Source organism: Pseudopipra pipra, chromosome 6, assembly GCF_036250125.1.
Source record: "Pseudopipra pipra isolate bDixPip1 chromosome 6, bDixPip1.hap1, whole genome shotgun sequence".
Lineage (NCBI taxonomy): Eukaryota > Metazoa > Chordata > Aves > Passeriformes > Pipridae > Pseudopipra > Pseudopipra pipra.
Genome location: NC_087554.1, coordinates 55,136,333 through 55,155,604, shown reverse-complemented (window position 1 = coordinate 55,155,604; position 19,272 = coordinate 55,136,333). Strand labels below are relative to the sequence as shown.

General features: G+C 42.3%; 1 protein-coding gene across 23 annotated transcripts in view; it reads right to left on the bottom strand.

Annotated features, from left to right (window-relative positions):
• Positions 1–18,816, bottom strand: part of MARK3 (microtubule affinity regulating kinase 3) — a 61,010-nt gene extending 42,194 nt beyond the window's left edge. For 3 of the 23 annotated variants that reach the window (XM_064659250.1, XM_064659254.1, XM_064659266.1), the window contains exons 1-3: positions 18,140–18,815; positions 9,917–9,955; positions 5,276–5,467 (exon numbers count right to left, since the gene is read on the bottom strand). In XM_064659250.1, the coding sequence (XP_064515320.1) occupies positions 5,276–5,467; positions 9,917–9,955; positions 18,140–18,190 (282 nt within the window). In that variant the 5' untranslated portion in view covers positions 18,191–18,815. Of the gene's footprint in view, positions 1–5,275; positions 5,468–9,916; positions 9,956–18,139 lie in introns of all 23 variants that reach the window. The other 20 variants (XM_064659261.1, XM_064659262.1, XM_064659263.1 and 17 more) reach the window with 11 other exon arrangements.
• Positions 18,817–19,272: the final 456 nt, after the last annotated feature.

The window sequence follows — 19,272 nt, the reverse complement described above, 5'->3', positions numbered from 1 at the left end:
TCTTTTTCAGTAAATACTGCATAGAAATATTAAAGAACAAAATAAAAATGTCACAAAATAAGCAAAATAGAAATTCAGTACCATGGTAACTAGTCAGAACCTGAAGATTTGAAGCAATAAATAGGCAACAGAAACTTCAGTGCAATGCAATTTGGATACTGGATGAGTTAGAACAGGAAATGGGAATCTTTCTAGAATTACATGCCAATTGGTATTTTTCCTTTCTAAATTAAAGACTACACATACCAGAAGAAGCTCCACAGAAGCCAAGGAGATGGTGACTCTCAAAGAAGCAAGATGCTGCAACTCAGCTGATTATAATACCTCACTGGTGCAAAGCAAGGGCTTCCAACTCCCCTTCAATTTTTGGCTTATACAGTACATGCTGCTCCTTCCCAAGCCACAGCTCCCATTTCCCTGAATTGCTTCATGCTATCTTTGCTCCTCATTAACTTGGGATCAGCACCATATGGAATAAAGAATATCTTACATCAAAGCAAATCCATATCCCTACATTCAAGTGCAAAAACACAGGGATGGATCATCATGATGGAGAGGGTAAGAGGGGAGCAGTGTTCAACTCTTGGGTGCATCATGGAATTATATAATGCATATGATGTTTTCTGAAACTGATATTCAAGACTTATTTTGGGCCCTTCTAGATGTAAGATATGAAGAGACATAGCCAAGTAGCCACCTCAGAATACTTTTACTTTGGGGAATATTTTCTTCTAAGGCAGGCTACTGATATTAAAGATCACTGTTTCCTGAGGCAAAATTCCATTGCAAACCTTGAGAAATCACTTTGAAAATACAAACACAGGAGAGAAACACATTAAGCAATAGGTATTTTTATATTAGCAGTTGTGTACGAAACCATGAAAGATTTTTATCTCTACTTTTTTGCCTGTTGTTAACTTTCTGACAATAGTTCAAAGTTATTAACTTCCTGCAATCTCTTATAAATCCATGTTGGATGTTGAGTGACCACTACCTTTGTCAACAGCACATGATGTTATCTGAAAGTGACCTTGTGTCCCAAGACTACCCATGTCACAGAAGATGGCTGTTCACTTGTTAAGTGCATTCCACTCAGAAAAAGTTCATTTGTGTTCTGGGCTGTACCATTCTGGTCAATCTTAAAAGATGTAAACTCCGAATTTCAACCCACAAAGTCTTAAGGTAGTGGGTTTCTGCATAACCATCTCACCTCCCTCGCTGTGCACTGGTGCCAGATGATCAGAAGAGGTCTCTAACACTGTCAAACAAATTCAGTCCTGGAGATAGAGGGAAGGTACACACCTCAGTTTTCCAAAAGACAGATTCTCAGGCCTGTTCACTGCACTAATTATAGCCTTAAAGGCAGGGTGAGTTTAGAGAATTCCTATCCATATGAACACTAAGAGTACAATGTGTTAACATGGACTCCGAGAGCTTGAGTCCATCATCAGAACAGGGGGCAACTTCAGGTGCCTTGATAAGGTCTCCAAACCACAGGCAATGGGAGCGTGCCCTCAAGAATAGCTCTGATGAGCCAGAGAAAGAAAATCCTCCATTGTACTAAGCACAGTTAATAAAACATCAAAGTGCCTTCCAAAGCAGAAACTTTTCTCTCTTTACATGACGTGAATCTGGAACAGTTTCAAATACTGTGTGCTATGGCCAATGCTGGAGGAATGCAAGTCCACCTACACTATTACACTGCTGCATTAGCCATGATATTCTGCGTGAAATTGTTAGTAGAATTAAAATTAACTTTGCTTTCACCATTCACAATAACACAACTAAAAAAAATTCCTCCTACATGATTTGAATGAGGGAGTTAAAGCAATCAGAAGTTGGGAACACTGAGCAAATTGACTAAACTGCTACCATTCAGAATGTTTTCCCCCTCTCAAATTTCACTTTTTCCAAGAGAAGAACAGAAAGAAGATGACAATAGATTCCTTGGAGTCAGGCTTGGATCCTGAAAGAATTCTGCCTCACTGGGAAACTTCAACTCCCTGGCTATTAACTGAACACATGTCTTTAATGAACAGAAGGATCCATAATAATTTTGGCCAGTAAAAGCAAAAGGTAGTTTTATCTTTTAGATTAATTTTGGCAAGTATGGGAAACTTGTCAGAGGAAACACCCTTTGATAAAACTACAACAGAAAATACATGGATTACAGTCAAAGACTGAACAAAAGCAGATTGACAACGAAGATTCGTGGTTTGGAAAGGGCAGACAGACTACCAATAACACTATCCCAGGCAGAGGATCTCAAAGGAGGGTGTTTCCAAACACCAGTTCTAGTGCAGTGAAGCTCTGGAGTGAGCTGAAGGCCACACACTCCTTGCAGGACAATTCAACCCCCTCAAGTTAGGCTGATGTTCTGATTATCCCCTGAAGGGCTCAACATTTCTCCCTTTCTGTAATTTGAGGCTGGGCTCTCATCAGGCATCCTGCAGACACACTGAAGATGGAAATGGAAAAGAGTCCTGGAACCTACTCCAGCTGGAAACATGAAATCTGCACCTCAAGCAACAGGAAAATTCACAGGGAAGGACTCCAGATGCAAGGAGATGAGCAACTACCCTAGAAGAATGCTTGAACAAACATCTCCTCCTCCGAGGAAGTGACAGAAAAGTGCTGATCTGCTTCAAGATTTGGAAGTTAATCAATGTAGAGATATAAAGAAGGAATTGCCATAAAGTGAAACTGACCTGGACACTTAAAAGAACATTAAGAACAAAGCCACACAGATAACAAGGAGAAGATAAGTGGGGTTCGAATACAGCAAAGAGACAGCAGAGATGAAAAATCATTAAAGTGTGACTCCCAAAACTAATCACTCAGTTTAGATTTTGGTATGTAAGATGGAAAAAAGAAAAGGAACAAAGACAGGACAGGCAGCAGGAATGAGTGTGTAAAGCAGGAAATCACAAATTCAGGAAGATGAGTGTCCTCTGGCTAAGGCCACACTGGAATTCTTAAGAGTAGAAGGTCTAAGGGAAAAAAAAACCAAACCACGCATTCTTGCAGCACAGATTTCTACCATCTACCAAGAAAATGGCAGAGCAAGATTTAGAAATGATCAGACTTAACTTTTTTTCTCCAATTTCCTGTAAAAATTCTTGAGGCTCAAAATTACCAGGAAAAAAACAGGGAAACAGACAGAAGGGTTAAATGCAACATATTTTCCTACAGTTAATTGTGCCCTATGGAAAACCACAAGATATGACTACCTGGACTATTGTAAAGCCTCATCTAGGCTCATGCATGGAAATTTTTGAACTAGATAAGCTGAAAAGGGCACAGAGCTTTTTTTTTTTCCTAAAAAGATGGCTAAAGAGATATCAGGTTGGAAATAAATGAGTAAGAGTTTTTCAAGGGCAAGACTTGGGACCAATCTTGTTTAATATCTGTATCAGTGGCCTTGGCACAGGATGTCAAAACATAATGATTAAGTCTGTTGAAGGAGTTAAGAGGCACCATCAAATACAATGGAAAACTGATTTAAACAACCTTGGAGATGAGTTAGCAATGAAAGCGAGATTCAACAAAGTACAAGGTGGTGTTAATCACAAGCAAAACCCATCAATTTAGCAGCCATAAAAAAGGTTACCACAATCTAAAGATTGATCAGATAAAGACTTCTGTAAGGGCAAGGGTGAAGTAATGACATTGGGGAAATTGCTATCCAGAACATTGTGGACAATTCTGGTCATAGACATCTAAAACATGTATTTATTATCAACGTTGTGCAGTTCATCTAGCAAGAAGAGAAACTTTACTCATTTCCCTCTTAAGAAAAAAAAATGTTTAAAATACCTTGAAGATATTCCTATAAAACTAGCTTAATTGTTCCCTTCTAAGGAATGACACTCATTCTAGGTAACCAGGACCAATGGCCACATCCTGGAAAGTATTTATGCTCTGAATTGACTGAATGACATCGATTCTATGAGAGTTAAAGAAAACTAGTACTCAAATCTTTCCAAATTCAGACAAAAATTTTACACTGTCACATTTATATGCTGAAATTTCAAACAAAAATAATGAACCAGAGTTCATTCAACAGTTACGTGCATATAAAGGAAAATGTACTTCAGTTTTTGCAAAGTGTGTCACATGGCACCCTATCTCCAAGTTCTATACCTATAATAATAGCAAAGAAATACTAACCAAGTACTAGGCATGTCCCATTTTAAGTATCAGTAGAAATAGGATGGAACTTAAAAGGAAAGCAATTAACCAAAAGCTTTCTCTACAAATGAACACTGACTTTAACATCAGAAGACAATTGGAACTGTCAGCTTACCAAAAAAAATTTAAAAATCCCTCTCATCAGTTCTTTCAAAACCATGTCCCTCTGTTCTTCCTAGTGCTACTGAACTCCATATTAGCTCAGAAGAGAGAAATTCCCTTGAAGCACTGCAATCAGCCACACAGCTTTCTGTAAAAGTCCTTGCTGGTACCAGTAAACGTTTACTTCATGAGACAGGTTTCGCAAGAAAAGGTCAGCAAGGTTTCTCCCTCTTTTAGTACTTAAGAGTTGCTATTAATAAAACAGCACCAAGAAACACCTTCTTGTAACAAGCAAACAGGACTATAGCTCACCAAATCAGAACCACCATTAAGTGCAAGTGGTTAATTACACTGCAATGACATGCAGAAACTAATTATGGAGCTGAGTTAGACACTATGAGGAGATACCAGAGAAAGCTTGTCTATAACACACACACTGAGTGAGACACAAACTGTCTCTGAACAAACTGGAGCATCTTCCCAAAGCTGCCCAGCACTACAGACACCAGCAGAACCCTGGGAGACACATTGCTTTGGTAAGAAAATACTGCATTTGGGCTACTTGCACTGTAATCAGGATGATATTTAGTTCTCATTCCTGACTTCCCGTTCAGTATAGCCCTGCACTGTGCAGCACAGAGACACCAAGAGGCAGTCTTTCCACCAAGCTTTTTTAGTTGCTGTATATTGATCTCTTTTTTGAAAATGGAGGATGTAGCCAAGAATAGTAGTAGCAAATTTTAACACAATTCAGCTGAACAGGGACTTGTGAAAAATAGAAATATAAGACACCATTTTCAAGAGAAATGGTTTTGTAATCATTACTAAAAATTACAGTTCTCAATTTCTACTTTTTTTCTACATCAGCAGCAATATCTCTAGTAAAATGCGCTCTTTGTTCACAGACTTAATATGATTTTAATTCTAAGAGAACCCGCACACCTACAGCAATTCATTGCTGTTTACACCCGTAACACTTTACCTCTCTGCCAGTTAGGATGTGCCTTGCCAGTTTCACTTTTGCAAAATTCCCCTTTCCAATGGTTTTAAGGAGTCTGTAATTTCCAATGTGCGGCTGCTCATCCGCGCAGGAGGCTATGGAGTTCCTGCAGCGAGCTCCAGAGCGCCCAGTTCGGGAGGAAACTTCCTGCCGTCCGTCTCCATGGGACGTGTGCTGCAACAAGAACATACGCAGGTAATAAGGCTGAGAAATACAGACAAAACCACACCAACGATGAGAAGCACACAACATTCAAAAGCATTAGCAACGCCTTTGCAGGAACCTTCAAATGATCCAGCTCAAACTTCAGATTCACGCTGAACTTTGCTCTGATGGGGGCAATAAAGAGGTTCCTAGCTCATAACACAACATCCATTTCATCACCTGGTAAAGACCAAGTGGAGCATCACCCAAACTGCAGCAGCAGTTGAGCACTTTTAAGAACTTACATGGATGGCCAAATCAGTTATGAAACATGGAGGTGTTTGATATTATTTCCCATTTGCACTACTGTTCTGACTAGTGCAGGAAAGCCTTTGGAGAGGAAACACGAAAAAAGCTTAACCAAGAAGAGCACAAAATGTTAACCCTTACTGGGTAACTTAATAGTACTGAAAATACAACAAAAGGGGGGGTTTTCCCCTCTTGTACTATACTTTTGTTCCTACAAAACCACATGACTGAAAATACCCAGGATAGCCTGTAGAACAAGGAAAGAAATATGACCTAATGTACAGAAATCTCAGACACTGACAGGCTGAGAACCAGTTACAGTGATCTGAGACACTGTCTGCCTTTCATTCAGTTTCCCAGAACAGCTATTAATTGCAGAAATAAATGGGTATATATCATACCTATAATAATCTTTATTCATTAAATCACATGGTTAAAATTAAAGTATTTTTTAATTTCCTGACAGCCTGTTTATGAAAGAGCAGGTCCCCTTATGTTCTTAAATCATGGTTGAGGCCTATACACCAACCTCACTAATTAAAGTATTAGAAATGCTCAGCATCCTGCAAATGTGGAGCAAATACCTGCCTCCACCGCAGATGACGCAATAAATTTACAGTCAACCCAGAAACCCCAGATCTTGCTCTTCTACTACTCCTCCTCTTGCTGAAACCCAATGGGGACAACCAAGGAACTGGCATACAGAAACATTTAGTCTGAAAATCATTGTAGCACGAAGATGAGATCATACCTCAAGAGCTAACAACCATGGTACAGGCACAAACGAACAAATCCATGCTTGCATGACACTTGGCAAGTTCACACTCTATTTAATAACCTGATGTAACCTTGTGACCATATACTCTGGCATCTTAGGTTCCTTGGTTTGTTAACTTGAGTGCAACAGCTGTGATCAAATTACTTTTAAAAACACATTCATTTCATCCAAGAAGTACTACTGATAGAAGTCTAGGGCAACTCTTGGAAAACTGTTTAGTTACTGTTTTAAAAAACACACACACTGTGGTGCATATAAAATTTTAGTATCAATCTGGCTTTAGCTTCCTTACTGCCCTGGCTGCTACGTTGCCACCAGATTTGTACTTCCCATATAGGTACTTATTTTCTATGACCACAATACCCCTTCACTTTAATAAGTGATAGGTATATTCAGCTCCCTAAACATGCTGCTGTAAAAATGATTAAAGACAAGGAAATTTTTCCTGTACTTGCGTTCAGAACTCTGTTTTCCAAACATATTTTTGTGGAGCTTATGCTAGAGATGGACATGCCATACCTACAGTAGGTGCACCAGGACTAAACACAGAGACTGCACTTTTTGTTCAACACCCCACTGATTTTACACAGACAGAACCAACCCTCTTGGCAGAAAACCAGCTGTAACTGACCACCCAACACTGACCCTAACTCTTTTTAGGAGTTATTTGCTTCCTATTCCCTTACCACAACATGACTTTCATTCCTGGATCCTTACATGCATGATTGCACATTCAGCTGAAGTGAAACACAGAGTTTCCTTTCAGGTAGGATATTAAATGTTCCTGATGATTTGCCCATCCTGCTCTATTTCATATTCTAGCAATCTGTATCCTAGTTTTCAGGAGCAAGAGTAAACATTCCTTCTCAACCACTAATAACTGGCACAAGAACAAGAAGCACACCTGTAACAATATCCAGTAAAAATTCCAAGTCTTGATAACAATTCAATGTTCTCAATAATATTTTGAGACCTACAACAATTGGATGTTTATCAATCAGTAATTCTCAAGGAGAGGAAGAACAAGAGCAGTCACCAGCTGAAGGAACTACTAAAGCCAGTGAAATCCTGTATCAACAATTTCAGTATTTTCCATGTCCTTAATGTCAGGCTGGTGCTGGTTGTTCAGGCCATCTTAGTCACTCCTGGGTGTACTAGCAATGCCATGCCAATCCCCTACACCTCCCTAAAACTTTGACTTCTAACAAACCTTGCAACACATATTGCAGAGAACTTCCCTGTCAGCTCCTTTCGTACCTTCTAGTATCAAATTATTCAGACCAGCTAGAAAAAAGCAGCAACTGCTGATGCTAGATGCCAACATCCTCCTGCATTGCTGCCTGTGTTGCTCACAGACTGGGATGTTCCATACAGGGCCACGAGGGTATTTCTTGGATATATTAGAGGAAGGCTCGTTTCAGTTCAAGTACAGCATCCCAGGAATACAACTGTACTACTTACACTGCACTACACTGAGTTGATAACTCGTCGGAAAAAGGAGTGTATCAGAATTATTCAGGCTAAAGCCCTTCCACACCCGGGCACTTGGCACAGGTGCAGGAGCTGACTTCAGCAGGAGCCAGCCTGCCTCCCAGCAGGGCTTGTTAGCTTAGGCTCTCCAGCAGACAGATTCAACAAATAGGTTGCTTTTGAACCACACAACTGACTCTGGAAACAGAGTATCTGCACTGTCTTGTGCTTGAACTGATAGATCATGTTAGTCCTGAGCTAGCCCATGAGGCAGTTGAGATGTGGGCATCAAGTAGCACATATTCCCAACCCAGAGAACCTGTGTGCAAGTTATTCAGAACTGATCTTACTCATATCCTACTTAATATAAACAATATCAGGCCAAAGAAAGATTGCTATGCTAACAAACACTATTTCACATAGTAAACCACCCAGTTAATACATCTTGAGAGCTTCACTGTCCTCTGTTGAGAAATGACTTCTTGTGACCTATCATTTTTCTTTTCCATGCTTCCTAGCTTTGCACTCAAAGGGTGGAATTAACAGCTGTGAACTCATTTGGACTAGCTCTGATAAACTGAACACAGTCTCCTTGTATGGAGGTTTGCATTTCCACCCTAACCCAGATTATTTCTTTTCAAGAATATGACCTTTTTGAGCTGTGGTTTTTGAGTATCAAGCTGTGTGTTCCCAAGCAGTTCAGTTCTCTCCAACTGACTTGTTCATAGCTGTGTTTCACCCTGTAGAAATCCAGCCATTCGCAACCGTATCTAATTTGGACTTTATTTCACTTCACATAAATAAATCTATCAGCAAGTCCTTCTTCTGTCAGATATATTACTATATTGAACAGAACCCAAGCTTTCTAAAAACCACAGAAAACAGATTCTCCATTTCAACATGGCTTTTGTTTTGCATATGGAAATGAAGGAAGAAGAACATAAACTCAAAACTGAATGAAAGTGTTTCTCCCAACGAAATAATTTTCAAGAAGCTGTGACAGGTAGATGGGAAGCTAAATGGTGTAGGCACAAAGCAAAATACAGGTGGGTCCAGGAAAACTTCAAATCACACATTGGCTTGTTTAGCATCTGGCTGTACTCGGGTACTTCCCCAGGCGGTCTCCTCAGCAAACAGATTAACAGCAGCACTCTCAGCCTGGAGAAATTAGTAACAGCATCCTCTGCTTTCCAAGTTGAGATGCAGGTCATTTGTCTTTTCCCAGGTAGACTCTCAACTCTGCCGATTTTGCCTCCCTCACCACACTGACTCCCAAAAACTCTGTTCAATTGCAGCTTCTTTCCCAAGTTCACATTTATATGGCTTCAAGAAGACGTGGGGTTTGTCTTAAAAACATAACATTTAAAACAAGCATGTGTTTATTTGTAATAAGTTTCCATAGATTGTGGTAGGTGAGCTGTATCTCCTGGAGGTGTGTTCTGCATAAGAATAACACTCGCTGATGACACTCACCACAGCTGAGTGATTCCCAAAATATCTGTCTTTACATAAAGCAAGACCATTATGCTGTAGATGGAGGACTAAATCAAGGAGACTGGGTACTTGGTGCGACTTCAGGCTACCCAGTCACCGCCTCTTTTAAGAGAAAAGTCCCCTGAAATCCACTTACGACAAGAACGCACTTTCTTCCACATCTTGGAGTGCATCAGGTTTCATTTCAAGGTCTTTGAAATACTTTAAAGGTTTGTTTTTTTTTTTTCTTGCACTATCCATTTTCAAGCCAACAAGACAACCTTTCTCATAAAAACAAAACATTCTCCTCCCCGCCTCCCAACTCCACCCTGTTATTACTCAAGCCAGAAGGAAACGGGAGTAAAACATCTGCATTTGTGGGAGTCCTTACTGCAAGGGAGGGATTGAACCTAAGACCAACTACATTTGGAACACAACACAAAACCCACCTTTTCGCAAAAGCCTTCCCCCAATGATGAGCCGACATCCTTTCATAGCCAGAAAATGATTAGCATGAAGAGAAAGAAAAAGAAAAGGAAAAAAAGTAAAAAAGCAAATGACGTATGAAGGTGTCGACAACTGAAATCCTTCCGGTAGATGTTAAGTTTATCCAGTATCTGCATGATTTCAGGTATCTTAATGTTCAGAGCACTAGAAACACACAGGGCAGAGGATGACTAATATCAAAGTTCTTGAACTGCGTAAGAGATGCCAACAGTTGAGAAAAACCTGAAAGAGACAGAACCTGATATCCATTTGAAGAGCTGAAAAACAGTAAGAAATCAGAGTATCCAAGAGCTGCAAAAATCCATGTTTATTTACAGAAAGTAGGGAACACTTTCTAAAACAGGGGAGACAAATGGCATCAACTTTTTTTTTTAAAGCATTTTTAATACAATAGTGGAAACTACCTTCTCAGCAGCCAAAATGAACTAATAAAATTTAGTCTTACAAAAATCTCTAGGAATGCTTATTACCTTAGCTGTTACCTCACCTCTGTATGAAATACTACAAAGTGACATTATAAAATTTCTTGGAAAGCTGTCAGACTAGTAACAATCACGACAGTCTCATTCAATTCAGCATTTTTAATTATAGTAAGAAAAAACTGTACTTAAAACCTATACTTTACAGTGTTAATAACATTAGCATCCCAGGACATGATGAAAATTTGAGACACTAAATTGCTTCGTTACCTTAGCCTGGGCACACAGTATATAAATACATGGTAATTTCTGGCTGTGCACTCCCCAACAACACTCTTATTTCTAGAAAATCTTATCAGGAAAACATACCATAGTTCTTTAAAAATTAAAAAATATTTTAAATTAAACATGCAAAGACAAAATTTCACTACAGCCCTTCCTAACAACATGTTGAATTTTACTTCCCATTTATCATTAAAGTCTTTAAGAACACATAGACTGCTGAGTACTACTCATTGTAAGAGAAAAAAGGTAGCCCTAAGGATATTCACAGAGGTAGTATCTTATTGAGCAGAGATATCCCTGAAACAGAACAGCAGGGCATCCTGCAACTGCTGATGAAGGAATTCTACTGGAAAGTCAAAACAGAGACTTACATTTCTGGCAACCACCAAGAGGTGTCACAGCAAACACTCAACCACAATTGTTCATATACCAGTTACTGCTCTGGGAATCCCTAAGTCAACCTATACTATAAAATACTGCATTATTTTCCTAGATAATAAAACAGGAACCCATAAAAGGAAAAGATGGCTTGTACTTGTCCTGATTTTACTTCCCTCCTACCACTGACCAGGGCACGAATCAGGACATGGAGCAAGGTGGATTTTGTCAGACCCAGTATGCATAGGATGTCTGCATAACCAATTATTTGGTTCCAGCACATATAATTAAAAGGCAGTTTTTAGACTAGCTTGCTACATAATCAATCTTAAGGGTAAACAGTCATGGCTTCCATCTCACAAAATTTTAAATGTTCTCCCACAAAGAAAAGTGCTACCTGACATGGCACTAAAGTTATCAATCCATGAGGGCAGGCTTAATCACTGAAGTGGGCGACACCCCTACCATTATGGATGCTATGATTGAGTGGAACAACTGAAAGGGTCAGAATTCAGCAAGGGAGACAACAGAAATATAACATAGATGTTAAGGGAGAGAAAACAATAATTTGGATGTTCCATTGTCAAAAGGGGAAGGTTTTATCGTGCCCATCATAGTATTAATTAATGTAACTGGTATGACACTTCATGAAAACGAGTGGCTAGTTTAATTAGGTCATATCTATCAAACAACCAGTTTAAAGGGAGAACCTGAAGAGTAAATAGTCTTTAGCACACATAAACTATACCTCTGACACAGATTCCTACTTCTTCCAAACTTCAGCGAGAAAGGCGAAATAAAGGAGAAAACCAGGAGTAGCACTCAGGACACAACAGCTCCAGCTCATCCAGAGCAGCCTGATGAAGACGGACAGGATGGACACAGGACACTTCCACCTGGCAGAGGGAGCACTGCTACCCAAAGCAACACTTCCACACTCACAATTCCAGCCACTGACCAGTGGCGGAACTGCGGCGGGAATTGCTAGTGACAAGTGCAGCACTGCCCCGAAGATCAGAGTGGGACAGTGCCAACAGCCAAGCAGTAAGCCTTCAGTGAAGGAAGGATGTTCCCCTTTGCAGACATAGAGGGTCCTTTCCATGTACAACCACTACAGACTCTGTCACATGTTTGACATCATTTGGTTCATACTCTATACAGCATATGAAAGAGAGTGAATCTGTAATTCCATGATTAGCACTGAACAACACAACAGTGAAGAAATCCTGCTTATATAATCAAAAAGATAAGTCTGGTGCTGGTTAGAAAAGCTCTTTAAAAGCTCTTTTGTTGCTTCACATTATCAAGATCTGACATTCATCATATCTTTCCAGCCAAAAGTTTCTTTATTGCTGATTAAAATGGATATTTATTGACATCAGCCTGGGGAATAATAGCTGAAGAGCCAACCATATTCTATTCTTCATCAATAATACTGCCAACTAAGTTGTTTCCAGAATCATCACTGTCAGTAATTACATCCTAAACAAAACAAAAAAACAACAAAAAAAACAACTCCCCCCCCCCAAAAAAAAACAAAACCCAACAAAAAACCAAACCCAAACCCTCACAGTTGGTTTTCAAAGACTACATTGAGCTTGAAGATAGAAAACTTTGTTTAGGCTTTAACCCTGCAGGAACGAATTTTATTTGGAAGTCAATTTCTGTTTATATGTGTATATATACACACACACAGAACTCAACAACCTGCTCTTTATGGGCCAAAAATTTGTCTTAACCTAAGGGTTTCATCCAAGAGACTGACTGGAGCACTACACAGGTACACTCACTATCTTTCAGGTTTATATTTTAAGAGCAGTAAGCATCTATTTATCATATTTTCTAAAGATTTTTAGTGGCAGATGATCTCCACACTAAGAAGAGCCAACCTTGACAAGCCATGAGCCTAAAAAAAAAAGGTGACCTCCCTTTTTGATCTGGCTGACTTCCATGAGGCAGCATTACTTGACTGAGAAGAAGAGGAAGTTGCAGACACATGCTACTTATATATCATATGAAATGGAGATCTGGGCAGACGAATGCCTCCACTCTTAGAATTCCTCTGACTTGAGTCACCTGAGACATGTTGTCAACAGGAACTGCCTGCTTATATCAACATGAATATGTCTTTTGACTAGAACTAAAATGGAGAATTGAGCAGGTAAGCATACCAGGTGAGTGGGTAAGAAGGGCTAGGAAATACCGTGTTTCCTTTTGCGTATCTTCTTTCAATAATTTCTGTAGTTGTGTTCTGTTTTTCAGATTGCTACTACTAAGGCCACCATTAAAGTCACATTGAGTGGTGCTAATGAACTAAGTCTGACTTTTTAACAACCTCTTGTAGCCTAGCTATTTTGAATTACTGAAATAATGGGAAAAAGGGAAGGGAAAAAAAAAAAGATTTTTCCAGGAGCAAAACACCACAATTTGTGAAAGATGTATCATTGTACTTGTGTATCTGCCTGTAGTTGTAGAACAGCACCCTAGGGCTAAGGTAACTCGAGTTGTGCCACAACTGCTTTAATTTAAACCAAAACAAAAATAGCAAGAAGCATTTCTAACCCTCCCCACCTGAACTGGACACTCCCATCCTCCTCTCTGTCAGTTATTTGCAGCCACACAGAATGGGGATAAACCCACTTTTCTTAAGGGTTTATTTCAGTCAGATCAGAGCTGACCAGACCCGTCACGCAGCCCCACAGTAATTAGTGCCGGCACAAACGGCGGGTGGGAAGAGGCAGCTGAGACTGATGCCCCCATCAGCCTCCCATCAGTTCCAGCTGACTGAAACCAAGCGATTAAACACCTCAGCACGGGCTGTTTAGCGCAGCCGAAGAATGAAACTTCCCACTTTAAAATGTGAAAACATTAGCAGCCGGTGACTCGCAGTGTCACACAACCCCACTAGGTATTTTTTGAGTACAAACACAGTACCAGGCCTACCAGGCACTAAGAAATGCACAAAAAAAAAAAAAAAGGAGCATTTTTCTGGTCTGTGAAAGGTTGGAACTAAAAAACCACATCCAGGTGAATTCCTAAAATATTTTTTGTTTCTAGTTATTTTGCCACCTTCACCTGAATTAATTCAAACCAGAACATTTGTTACAACTGGTGAAAAATATGGAAGAATGCAGATGGTCCTGCAGAAGAAAATCTATCAGAACTTTTGGCCACAGAAACACTTCCCTCCTCAGCCCCTTCTTTAAAAAACCCCACAGGATTTCATGCTATGGAAGAAAGCATTCCGATTACAGATCTATTTGTAATAGGAGAAGATTGATAAATAATATATAGAACAATGCAAGCTTGCATATTGTCTGCAAATGCTCTAATGCACTTCATAGTTAATTGGTAATAAACCAAGACATACTGCACTAACCTTCACAGTATCTTAAAATTACATTTTTGTACCTAACGCCACCTTTACTAAACCTTTTTAAATTTAAAAAAAAAAAAGATGATACTTCTACACAGAATCCTTTTGTATAGTCTTGTGCAAGCACAGTTGCCATCATGCTGGCATTTTTCAATAGCAAATTTTTCACATTAGGCACAGTCATGGAGATAAGAGTATATTTTAGTCTTGCTTTTCCTTAAATTACCTAAATTTTTATTTCAGATTGGCCTGCAGAATTAACACATTCAAAGCAATTACCTTTTCTTCCCCCCAAAAAACACAGCTGTGCAATGAACATGAAGGTTTTAATTAAAATGTTTAGTCCAAGATTTTTCTCTTCTATTTCACACTCCTAAAAAAAAAAAAAAATCTTCCAACCTCCATAGAACCTGTAGTTCCTTGTTTCTATCTATAGTTTGCTATCATCTTCCCACTCTCTGAATATTTTTTTTAATGAATAGTTGTCCTACTCCTCACAATCTTGCTCCTTCTGTTCCTATTTCTTTGTCACTGGTTGTCCTCCATCCTGCCACATGCACATTCCTCTGTGTCTCTTCTTATCTTTTGTTTTCCACCATCTATTTTCCTTTCCCATTGTGTTTCCACACTTCTCCTCCATCTTCTCTCCCTTCCTTCTCATCACTAGTAGAACAGGTTTACTCATTCTTCTGTCATTTAAAGTCCTTCTTCTGCATGTACCCTGTCTCCCAGATTTGGATGAAGGAGGTCTCTGCTCTCTCTCGTGCTTTTCCTCTCACATGCAGGACACATTTCTGAGGAAGACAGAAAAGATCTGATCCTCTCATGCACTTCTGCCCCTAAGCAGCTGGCAGCCACTGCTGCACAAGACATGGCCCGAGAGGAGCTGCTCTATCTCTGCGGTGAGAAGCCAGCTCATCGCAGGCCAACAGCCAGCTTCCAACTGTCCAAGTGTGAAGTTCCTATGATCACAGATCATCTGGGATGCCTTTCCTCTCAAAACCAGGTGACTTGGAGCCAAATTCTTTAATCTCAAAGGCACTAAAGGCTTGATAGCTCTGAGTAGCTTTTGGGGAAAGTCACTGTGACAATATTTCCACTTCAGCAGTACATGTCTTGATAAAAAGCCTTAGAAAGAAAAAAAAAATCAAGTACTGACAATTAGACCTTTCTTATTCAACAGAAGTTGCCAACTGCTGAACGTGGCTAACTGCAAGCACAGACAATGATAATTTACACTCACTGTCATTCTGGAGGCTAACTTCATTTTCAAAATTGCAAGTATAGGCACGGATAAGCTATGATCAGCATGCTTCAATCATATCCAACACCAGCCAAGCCTTTGTCAGCAGTGGTAGCCTTCCAAGCAGAGAGAAGGCACTAATGGGGTCCACAACCATAGCCCAAAGGCTAGCTGAATACCTTGGCACCCTCTTAAGCCTCTTCAAAGAGTCCTCTGAATATTAACCAATTAGACTTCTCTTATGTGAAAGAGAACCAAGGGCTCAATTTACCTGCCAACACAACATGCTCAGATTTCGGGTGGATGAACAGTTAGCTAAGTACCAAAATCATCGCATTTGGTATCAAAAAAGACCTGGCCTGTTCCCAGCTGTAGGGGTAATTCAGACAGACTAAATGTCAGATTTAAACTTAGTTTTTAAGCAAGGCTGAACAGCATAGGGTTTAGAAAATTTCTAGATAGCTGATGCCCATGATAATCTGGGAGAGCTTCCTGAGGGATATGCTATTGTATTAGGGGCCTTGGTTCAGTGGATTTGGTGAGTACTGGGATTAATCACTCCCTGTCAATATCACTACCTACAGGTATTTCTGTCACCAGCACAGATTACAGCACTTGAAAAATATGCCTTAACCTAAACCTAAGGCAGTTCATCTGCAAACAAGACAATCCATGGATGTTAAATTATGAAGATTACTAAAGAGAAGTGTTAGACCAATATTTTGAAGTGAGAACAAGGTGCCTTAAGTGGAAGACATGTAAAAATCTAACTTCAAGTGCTAGAACACACAGCTTGTGAATAATTATGTTTCCTCGAGCACATATTAAGTCTTTCCACCATTAGATTATCCACACTAGAGTTTGAATTAACTGGGGAATCTCATCTGAACGCTCTCTAAAATGATTTACTGTGTGGCCTCCACACACACACACACAGAGCTTGAAAACCTCAGTCAGGTCTGCTTACAGACTAAAACAATTATCTAAATAAACTCTGTATAGTATTTTGTAGAGTATGTTTCAACTTCAACTCTCCCCATGGCATAGGAAGGGCCGCATAATATTTTAATTATTTTCTTCCACAAGACAGGAAGCTCATTGAGATTTTACAGCCAAATATGCTTAGTTGGCTTTTTGCTCAATACAGCCCTTAGCCTGCAGGTTGCATGTAGTGCTAAAACAAATAAAGATCACAGAAGTTAGAAGTGCCTATTATGTCAATAAAATCTAAATCCCTAGTAATGCAGTAATTGTTCCATGCAGCATGTTTTCTAATGCTTTGTCTGGTCTTGTTTTAAACAATGGGGCTACCATCACTTTTCTCGGACTATTTATGGTCTGGAACAGTTTTTCCTGATCTTTAACCAAAGTTTCCACCTTTTATGCCAGTCCAAAACATAAAAGCCTGTCCAAAAAAAAAAAAAAAAAAGCCTCCTCTGTCAAGCTTAGCATCTGCCTTGTAAAGAATATCACATAGCCTTTACAGAAAGCTGAACACAAAGTTCACCAATCTACTCATTTTAGACTACAGTGAGTGACAACTCCCTTCTGTTTATCATTTGGGGACATGTCAGAGCCTATGCAGAAAAAAATGGTTAGACAGGATACACCAGGATCAAGTAAGTCTTAACTTGGAAGAAATACAGTTCCTATCTGCAGAAAGGGAGTCTCCTTACTGAGCTTCGTTTGTGGCCATATGCTTATGTGGTAGGACTACTTTTTTTTTTCTTCCTTTAGCATAGGACCTCTGTGATCGTTAATATACTGTCTGATTTAATCTTGTAAATAAAGCGTCAAGTCCTAAACCTTGGCTTTGTCAAGGTAAAAAAATAAAAAAAAAAAAAAGGGGTGAGGGGGAAGGGAAGGAAAAGGCTCCCTTGTGCGGAGGGTAATTCCAATAAAGAAAACCTTTTAATGTCATCTGAACAGGTGACTAGCCTAACAGCGTCATTACCACCGAGAACCCTGCAAATTAAGCAGGGAAGAGGCCTATTATCTAGGTCACCTAGCCCACCCCTACCCGAGCTGAATTATTCCCATCTGTTTACCAGAGGTTTATTCGGCTGCTTTAGCAGCAAGTTTGCACATGAGGAGAAGGCAGCAGCCCCCCAGGATCCCGCTCCCCACCGCCAATCCCCGTTACCGACATAACCAACCCGATCCCCGCCACCCGGAGACACTCGAATAGCACAGAGCGAATTAAAGAGGGGACACTGGGGTTGAGGCGGGAGGGGGGGAGGGATGCCCGCAAATGCCACGGAACAGGCGAACCGCGCTGCGGAAAGGGTTAAAAAATAATCGATTCCGAATAAATCGGTGATCTGGGCAGCGCACAGGCGGCGGGAGGTTCATGACAGCGCCCCGCGGGGCGATGCCCCCCCGGGCGGGCGGGCGGGCGGGCGCGGTGCGGGGCCGGGCGGGGTGCGGTGCGGTGCAGAGGGTCCCCCGCGGCCGCGGTACTCACGTTCTCGGTGTCGCGCTCGTTCACCGTGGGCAATGGAGTCCGAGTGGACATTTTCCCTCACTCGGGCGGCCGCGGCGGCGGCGCGCACAGACACACACACGGGGCCCGGGCTGCGCGTCTGCTCCGAGATGGTGGTCGCAGGGAGCCACCATGAAGGACAAGGTGCCTGGCGGGGGGGCGGCGTCGCGTCGGTGCCCCCCCACTAGATCCTCCTCGGGGAGCGGAGCGGCCTCGCCCCCTCCGAGTCCTGCGGGCTCATCCTACAGCCGGGATCCGCGGGGGTCAGCAGCGGGAAGGGGGGTGCCTCATCCAGCGGGGAGGAGATGCAGCCGGGGAAAGGGATGGAGCCGAGGGAAGGGAGGCGGCAAGGGAGCGGCTCCGAGGGGGAGGGGGTGAGCGCAGGGCGGGCGGGGAGGAGGCGGCAGCGGGGGCGCCGCACAGCCCGGCTTCTCTCCGCCGCCGCCGGGGCACGGCTAGCGCAGGCCCGCCGCCCGGGGGGCTGCCCTCTCCTTCCCCCGCCGCGGCCCCGCTTCACCGCGCCGCCGCTCGCATCGCCGCCCGCCCCAGGCTCCAAGAAGGCCGGCGCCCCGCGGGTTGCGGACGCTGGGTGGGTGCCGGGTGGGTCGGTGCCCGCCCGCCGCTCCCTCCTTCCCTGCCTGCCCCCCGCCCGCCCCGCCGCCGCTCCCGGACGAGCCAAGATGGCCGCGCGGCTCCTCCGCGCCAGCCCAGCGCCGACATGAACCGGAAGGTCCCGCCCCCCGCCCGGCGTGTGCGGGGGCCGCGGGGCCGGGGCCGGCCCTGCCCTCCCGGGGATCGGCCCCTGCCGCCTGTGCCGACCCGGCCGTCCTCCGGGGAGCGGCCCCTGATCCCCCCGGCGATCGGCCCCTGCCCCCCCTGCCGACCCCGCCGTCCTCCTGGGATCGGAGCAGCCCCCGCGGCTTAGAGCGCTCCTCGCCTTTGTGAGACCCCACCCGGACTGCTGCGTACGGTTCTGGTGTCCCCAACATAAGGAGGCCATGGAACTGTTGGAGCAAGTCCAGAGGGGGCCACGAAGTTGATAAGAGGACTGGAGCACGTCTCCACGAAGACAGGCTGAGGAAGTTGGGGCTGTTCAGCCTGGAGAAGAGAAGGTT